Genomic DNA, 8623 nt, shown 5'->3' with positions numbered 1-8623 from the left:
TATAGCGCGTGGAAAATTTTCGAAGCATCGAAGCAAAGCATCGATTATTCGATGCATCGATATTTTTCCGAAATCCATAATTTGTTTACTTTGATCGTTGTACACGGTTTTGCTTTTACTTGCAAAAATTCAAAACAAAAATGGCTTCAACGTATTGCCAATTGTAAGCTTGCTTATCTTTTATGTAAAACACCGATTAATGTATTTTATTTCAATTATTTCTTTCAGCTGTGAAAAGGATAAATTTAAGTATACTTGTCCTAAGTGTAACGCTTTGTATTGTTCAGTGGCGTGCTACAAAGCACCGGAGCACTTGAAATGTTCTGAAGAATTTTATAAGTCTTGTATACAAGAAGACTTAACCACATCTCAACCCAATTCACGGGATGATATGAAAAAAATGTATGAAATTTTAACCCGAATGCATGAGAGCGAAGCTGGTCTCGAACCTGATTTCAATGATCCAATAGACTCTGACGACGAGGGAGTGGATGCTGAAAATTGCGCCGAAGTAGATTTGGATGAGGATGATGAGGAAGATGTTGAAGATATCGCGACACGCTTACAAGATGTTGATATTAATGATGCTGACGAAATATGGCATAGATTGACATCAGAGGAGCGCTCGGAATTTAAAAAGATGGTTGATTGTGGTGAAATAATGAAATTATTGCCTAGTTATAAACCCTGGTGGATGAAATCAAAGGCCCCAAAAATTGTAGAAGTAAGCTGTGACAAAAGCGATCAAGCCGACAATTCGAATGTACCTGAAATAGAAAAACAAATTCCAAAGTTTTCCAGTATTTGCAAAAAGCCTCCTTCAAGTTGCTTGCATTATAATCTTTGGAATATCTTGACTTCATACGGTTGCATGGTACGCTATTTCAATGGTGAGCACTCTACCAGCCCAACCGAAGCCGTTTCACATTTAGTAAATCTATGCTTAAATCTAAAATTTGGCACCAATTTCGAAGATGTCGATGATGCTATTGTGTCTGTTGAAATGGAAGCGTTGACTACTAAAAATATTGGCGTATCAGCCAATAATGAATTTACTTCGTTAACGACAAGTCGCGATCAGCTAGAATCTGATGCGCGCTCGTTGATGTCATCCTGCTATTACAAACTGGCAGCGCTCAGTGACATATGCCGCTTGATGGTGTGCGCTAAAAACTATCTAAAGCGTAATAAGTCAACGCCTAACAGTGACTTTCACAAACTTTTCGCTATTTGTAATGGAAGCGTTGAGTTAGATCGAAAGAAATTAATACACTTAATAAAGAAAATTGAGTTTCTATTGTCATATGTAAATCGCGAAAATGATGAACGGCTTGAGTAATGCAAATTAAAGGTTGTATTTGGTGTATATAAAAAACTTAGAATAAATAAAGTTAAAATTTATAAATTTACGCTGTGTGTAATAATTTAATTTTCTTTTTTCACTGTATAAGTTTCAAGAAATATGAGGCCTTAGGAGTTTTTTAAAAATTACTTTCCAACTCTGCTGAAACTGCTCTTAACTATACACTACATACTACATTGGCGTACGCTGGTACGGGCGGGGGAGGGCGCAAGCACCACCAAAATTCCAAGTTTCATTGTAAGTTTCTTCTATGCATTTTATAATGAATTTTCAAATAAAAATTAATCCAGTATATGAAAGCTTAAAAAAAAATATTTCCTTTAACAAAAAACGTGTAAATTCAAGTCTCAAGCTATTTAAATAGATTGTATGAACTGTTTCTTTAACTTAAAATATTTAAGTATGTATGTATGTGTGTATGTATATATTTTTATTTTTGAATGCAAGTTTCTTGAATACAGCTATGCCGAAAAAGTAGGAAACCAAAATGAATGACCCTATGTGCTTTATATGCTGAGGTATGTAATTTGGTCCGACACCGTCGAAACAGCTCGTTTCCTGGGCCTACCGTTAGTTGAGCTTAACGACAACGATTGATGAACATGATGGACAAACTGACCTAGGCGGGTCTTAGTTGTGCCGCTAAAACAACAACCGTATGTGCGTCATTAAACAAACTTTCTATTTTTGCAAAATTATAATTTGTTGTTGTTGTTGTAGCAGCGTACGAAATCCCCAAGAGTTTTTGGGGACTGTTGCTGGAGTGACAATCCCTGGCCGGATATAAATCTGAGTCTTTCCGGTTACGTAGACCCGACTGTCGTTTATAATTTTGTCGCTTACGACGGTAACGATTCAAATGTAAACATACATTTCTTTTTCATGTCGGACACCAAATTTGATGTCACACTTTCGATTGGCTTAAAATTTTTTGTATGGGCTCTATATATGAAATAATCTAACACGTGTTCGAGGAATTTCTTTTTTTTCTTCGGAGATATGATCTGTAAAATTTTGATTTTTTCGTGATTCTGACTAATCATGTACTTCTTCAAATCGTTATAACTCGGGTTCAGCTCATCGTAGACTTCATCTTAACGTCGTATTAAAGCTAAAGAAACGGGCCTAACATTTCTATATATAAGATGGTCAAGATTGTCCTAAAGCTAACATAGCTATTAAAATTGAACTTTTTGTAGTTAATTTTCGTAGTGAAGACTAGTAAATTAGGGATTTAAAATTATGCCATCGTAATCCTTGTTTAATTCTCTATTGGAAAAGGGTTAAACAAGGGGCGTTTTTCAAGGACTATTTTTAAAACATTTTTCTTTATGACGAAATGGTTTATTTTGTGAGAATCAAACAATTTTTTGTAATATGTTTTCGAAAACTTATTTTGAGGTATATTTAGTAAGGTGTTAAAAATCGACTTTTTGCAATAATTTAAATTTTATTGCAGATTCCGATAGAATACCTATCCAGGTATAATATTTGTACGGCAAGATTTTTCTTTAAGGCGACAAACCCCTAACAATGGGCTTGGCAACTGTAGGACTAAAGTTAGCAAAACGCAGATGTTATTGCGGATTTCGGCAGAATATCTCTTCGTTAACAATATTTGTTCCACAACTATATCATATGGGCGATTCCAGCCGAAAGTTTACCGCAAAGAAAAAATATAAGTCCTGTACATACATATCTAACTTCTTTATAGATCGATTTGGCTGATTTGGTTATGTAAGCAGAAATATTTTTGCCAAAAATGGTCTCGTTAGGTGGTGCAAGGGTCGAGATATTTTGAAAAATAGAATTTATGCTCTAATTTGTTTCACATTTGGCATGTTTAGTTGAAACGTAGTGAGACGGAGATTCGCAAAAAATGGAACCGCTGGTGGAACTGTTAAAAATTCTTTCAAGAACAATGTTAAAATTTTTCAATGGAAGTTTTAGTAACGTAACGCCAGATAACGTCACGTCGGATAATTCACCTGATTAAACATAAAGCAGAAAATATTTCCACATTTAAAAAATTGGAAAATTAACCTTAAACATTTCCAATATTACTACAAAAACTTTTATACAAATATTCGTAGTTTTTCGATTTTGTAATCGAAGTCAAAATGCACTTCGGTTTTTTGTAACGCCATGCCAGAGCGTATGTTTACTGATTCCCACGACAGCTGCCGGAATGACTCGGGTTTTACCGACCTAGGGCTGTTGTTTCGGCGATCTAACCCCGTTTAGGTTGGCAAGTTGTTCGTCTTTAGGGCTACATTTGTTACGTATTCTTCTGCTCAGGGCTGGCATCGAGTCAAATCCAGGGCCAGGAATTTACACCTGCTGTGTATGCCAGAGACGATTAACCCACAACTCCACCTTAGTCAAGTGCAATGCTTGCAACGGGTGGAGCCACCTCAGAGTCTGCTCAGACCTACGGACTCATCGGCAGTGGACCACATCATTTGTGGCTCCTGCTGCTCAAACAGAGCAGCCTTCACGGCTAACCCCATTGCACCAGAGCAGCACCACCACCACACGCCGCCGCCAACAACTTCTGGTTCCTCCTACAATCTGCACGGTGTGTCAGACCAGGATATTCCGTAACGTGACATCAGTCAAGTGCACCACGCGAGATTGGAAAAGGAACTTCGAGGGCCCGTGTTGTGCTGCACGGTCGCAAATCCCAATTGCGATGCCGCCCACAACCACCACAAGACGGCACACTCTACAGTAGCGCACACAGCGAATGGCGGCAAGGCAACACACATCCCTCACATCCCGCATAACAACACGTCTCCTTCAATTCAACTGTAACGGACTTCAGAGCAAGATAGAGGAGATAACCGTCTTTATGGGAGGCATGAAATATTGATAGCTGCGGTCCAAGAAACGAAGTTGCACAACAATTCAATATTATTGAATTGCGCCGTACACCCGTCGAGTTCGCGAGCAAGATAATCGTGGTGGCGTAGCGTTCATCACGCACCACACCGTGCAGTATCGTCTTATTGAAGCAGACATCGACAGCAGGGATACCACCCTTGAATCTCAGGTCATTGCTATCTGCCCGGCAGGATATCACCCTGAAATAGGTGCGCTCCTCAGAGGTGAAAACCGTATGATAGTTGCTGAGTTTAATGCGCACCACGATCTTTGGCATTCAAGCCTGTCAAACGATCGTAGGCAAACAGATTTGGCTGAACAGATAGACGATTCGACATTCTGCACAATGAACGACGAACGCACCCACCAGGACGCAGATCGCCAGACATAACAATAGTCAGCGCTGGTCTCATAAACAGCGTATCATAGCGACCTATGCTAACCTTGGCATCAGACCATTTGCCCATTGTTATCTCGATAGATAAACCTGTCGACTTTGCTTCCGCGGAACACCGGATCTATATCAACTTTACTAACACCTTAGAGCACCTTCACTGCGCTCCCCACACCAATCGACATCTAATTTGTTGAACGTAAGTTCCGCAGGGTTGTCTCTGCTGCTGCAGCTCGCTTCGTACCAGCAGGATGCATAACGGACCCCCGTCCAAACTTCCCTGCTGAAGCGGCTGTTCTACCTGATGAGCGTAATAACCTTCGTCAGGCCGATCCCGGAAATCCCCGTATCAAGGATCTCAACGCAGAGATTCGGCAGCTTGTGAACGTACATAAGCGGAAAAAGTGGGAAGAGCATTAGAAGATCTGTAAATTTGCGTCTGGTGTGAGTAAGCTTTGGCCAACCGCGAGGTCACTGTCCAATCCAACGAAGAGCGACGACAGGGTTGAAATATCTGAATTTTCCATGAATAATTTCCTTGAATAAATATATAAAAACAGATTAGTTTTAATGGAGTGATCTACAAGTTAGAAAGCTAAATTAATTTTAAGTGCAATAAATTTGTGGTTTTGACCACGTTCAAAATTTATTGGGCTACAAAACTATACTCAAAAAAATAAAAAATAAAAATCGGATTAAAAAACTCAAAGTTTGCATGAAGATTTATTGAATTGTCGTGAGTTTTGAACACAGTTTAGAGATAACATTTTTATGTTTTTTGCTATAGTATGAAATATATTAAAAAAAAAATAGCAAAAAAAAAATAAAATAAAAAATTTTGTATATCGATGGATTTTTGAGAAATATGTGAGTTGCAACACTTCTTCCAGGTGACTTGCTCAATTTTGAATTGCATTTCTAATCCTTTTTTTTTGACGTATTTTTCTTTTGTATTTAAATATTATTTTACAAGTATTTTTAACATCTCTACTTATTTATACAATCTTAAAAACTATCTCTCTACTTAAATTTATTTCTATATCTTAATTATAGTTATTACCAGGGAACGGATTTTTAGGAACTAAAAACTTATAAAAAAAGGCAAATTAAAATAACGAAAAAGGCAGGAAAAGGCACAAGAAATAGCAAAAAATGCAAAAGAAGGCACTAAAAATAGACAAAAACTTGAAAATAACACTGGTTTACAGGAAAAATGTTCAACGGGCGGCGCTACATATCCAATACCTATATAGAATTGCTCGCTGATTACGAAAATCGATTAAATTTTTTTTTATTCTATGAATAAGTTTACGAGATATTTCAGGTGTACATGGCGTATGAGTAACATTCTTTCCTGCTCATTTTCATACAAAAAATCTTTGCACATTTTCATATGACCACTTATTACTTTTTTATTTATCCGCCGATTTTCTTCATTATCAACTTGATTTTTTTTTTGTAACAGAACAAGCTTTAACACAGCCTTCAATGTACTAAACGTGCGCTCGACGTGAGTTGATACAATCTAAATATTTATATTATCAGGAATAATCACTTTAAAGGTATAGTATGCAAAAAAGGCAAATATCTTATAAAAGGCAACATCAAATGTGTATATATGGAATCAGGGAAAGCTAAATCGTGGACATTCTTAATCGAATATACTGTATCTCTTTAACAGAAAAGAAAGACAATTTCCCTGAATTCCGTTCTCTGGTTATTACCTAGGGTTTGAAATGTATATATGTATGTTGCTTTGGCCACTAAATTAACAAATTTTGGCTATGTGGACGGCTGTATATGAATGCATGTTTGCATGTTTCCATGAACGCGTGAGCTCTATGTAGACGGGTCTTAAGTCAGCATTTTATGCCTTGCACTGTGAAAGTATTGAACGGAAATTGAAACATAGTACATACATAAATATGTACATATACATATACATATATATAAAATTGGACAGTCGCATTTGCTTTTAAGTACACGCCATAATATTCAGCTTTCAGTCGATTGAATATTCAATACGAATAAATAATACTAAGATTTGTCTGTGCAAACACAAAACTTCTTCGCCTTCTTTACATCGATGCAATCAGACATTCCTTCATATATATATTTTCACGAGATATTTCTTCCACATTTATGGTAATTGTTTTTGAAATATTATCATAATCAGCTGTAGCTTGAAATTGTGGATCTTTCGGTTTTGCTGTGAAATCTAATCTATATGTAGACCGATTTGGTAAATCAAATAATTTCTTGTCAACCTTCTTCAAGCTCTTCAAAGTTAGTGGACTGCATTTGCTACTAATGTTTTTATCCTCACGGTATTGGTTAATTTCCTGTATAACCAATTTTGTTACAATTTTTGCCGTAGCATCGCTGGTACGTACAGTTTCATATGCCACACAAGTGCACCAGTGCTCAGTGATACCGGCCTCTTAACAAGTACGATTCTCGGGTATTTCTCGAAAAATACTTAGCCCCCTCACTGTGCCATTGAGGTATGGAAACTCTTTTTCCCGATTTGTCTCTTCAAGTATATGTTTCATTGTCGCATAGATATCATAGGGCGTAGTTAAACGATTTTGATTTATTTGCAAAGCTTCTACGAACTCGGGATGTTCGTTTCGGTACCACGTTGGCAGTGATAGAAACATCATCGGCAAACGTTCTTCTAAGAATCCGGATTTTAATCCAAGCAATGGACCCCAACGACTTCCATGGTCACCAAAAAAGAACACAATTGAACGCTCCAGTATGCCATCGCTCTTCATTTCCTTAAGATATTCTAAAATCTTCACATCCATTGTTGCTGTCGTATCGAAAGAGTTGTGACTGAATGAATTTGTCCAGAATAGTCCGAAGAGCGGATCTGCAGGTAGAGCATTCGCAAATTGCAATGCGTAATCAAAAACGTATTCGCCAGAATGCTTGCGACCGATACAATATGATAGGCCTGATCGTTTTTTTACGACCATATTTTTTGAAATGGCCATGAACATGGGCCGTAAATAATAATCCGTTGGCGGTTGCACAAATCCTTTCTTTAGATAATTAAACGTACTCATCGAGCGTTCGTCTTCTGCATAAGCTGTTTTGTAGCCGTACTCTTTAAAATTATTCCAAATTAGATTACAAATTGGTTTATTCAGACCGCCTTCAGATTTTGGTTTACATTTATCATAAGCAGTGGATGGATTGTACGACGTAAGTAGAGCCATTAGATTTGGAAATGTATTGTCACCGATCTGTAGAGAAGAAAAAAATAAATTGTTTAGTTAAGGCTCTTTGACATAAATTAGTCGATAATGGAAATTATATGGTATGCTTTTTTGCCTATACTATGTACAAGGAGTAAAATTAGTATTAATATTTACATATGTATGTATGGAGAAGAGCGGGAAGGCGACTTGGGTCCACATTTCAAATAAGTTTAAATTGACTACACAAAGATAAAAGTAACATGATTTTTTAAAACAGCGTAAATTTCGGCGTTTTAATTTGAGCGATTTGAAAATTTTGAACTGAAAAAGTATTTTATAAAACATTTTCACATTATCGCTGTTTACGGCTCATTCGTAATTCATAAACAAATCAATTAATTTTGCCATGTAAAATTTGTCAATTAATGCGAAATTCGCGAAAATTCATTCTTACCAACTACCATTAAATTTAAAATTTCTGCGGCAATACTTAGAAATTTTGTATTTTTTTTTTACATAGGGTGAAAATTTCTCAACTGGACCTCAGATTTCAGTTAAGTTCGAATTATTGCGTGAAAATTTGTGGGTAGAGGGGTTTATAGATGTGAAAGGGATTTTGAGAATTTTTTTGAAAAATTTTAATTTTTAAAAATTTTATTAGCAAATATATTTTTAAGGAATATTTTTTGAGAGTTGATGAACTTATTTTTGAAAGTTGATGGACTTTTTTTGTAAGCGTAGTGACATTAGAGCTTTAAAAAAAAAATATTTTTATAA

General features: G+C 36.4%; 1 protein-coding gene and 1 pseudogene across 1 annotated transcript; one reads left to right on the top strand and one right to left on the bottom strand.

Moving 5' to 3' along the window:
- The first annotated feature begins 84 nt into the window (after window positions 1-84).
- LOC108365492 (zinc finger HIT domain-containing protein 2) lies at window positions 85-1409 on the top strand. The gene is made up of 2 exons (XM_017619528.1): window positions 85-163; window positions 229-1409. The coding sequence occupies exons 1-2, from the start codon at window positions 141-143 to the stop codon at window positions 1337-1339; spliced, it is 1134 nt and encodes a 377-aa protein (XP_017475017.1). The 5' UTR covers window positions 85-140; the 3' UTR covers window positions 1340-1409.
- Window positions 1410-6677: 5268 nt separating this feature from the next.
- LOC108365489 (uncharacterized) lies at window positions 6678-7891 on the bottom strand (annotated as a pseudogene).
- Window positions 7892-8623: the final 732 nt, after the last annotated feature.

The sequence above is a fragment of the Rhagoletis zephyria genome, unplaced genomic scaffold, assembly GCF_001687245.7.
Source record: "Rhagoletis zephyria isolate East Lansing unplaced genomic scaffold, Rhagoletis_zephyria_1.1 Rzeph_scaffold_01890, whole genome shotgun sequence".
Lineage (NCBI taxonomy): Eukaryota > Metazoa > Arthropoda > Insecta > Diptera > Tephritidae > Rhagoletis > Rhagoletis zephyria.
This window is presented reverse-complemented; position numbering and strand designations above follow the sequence as displayed.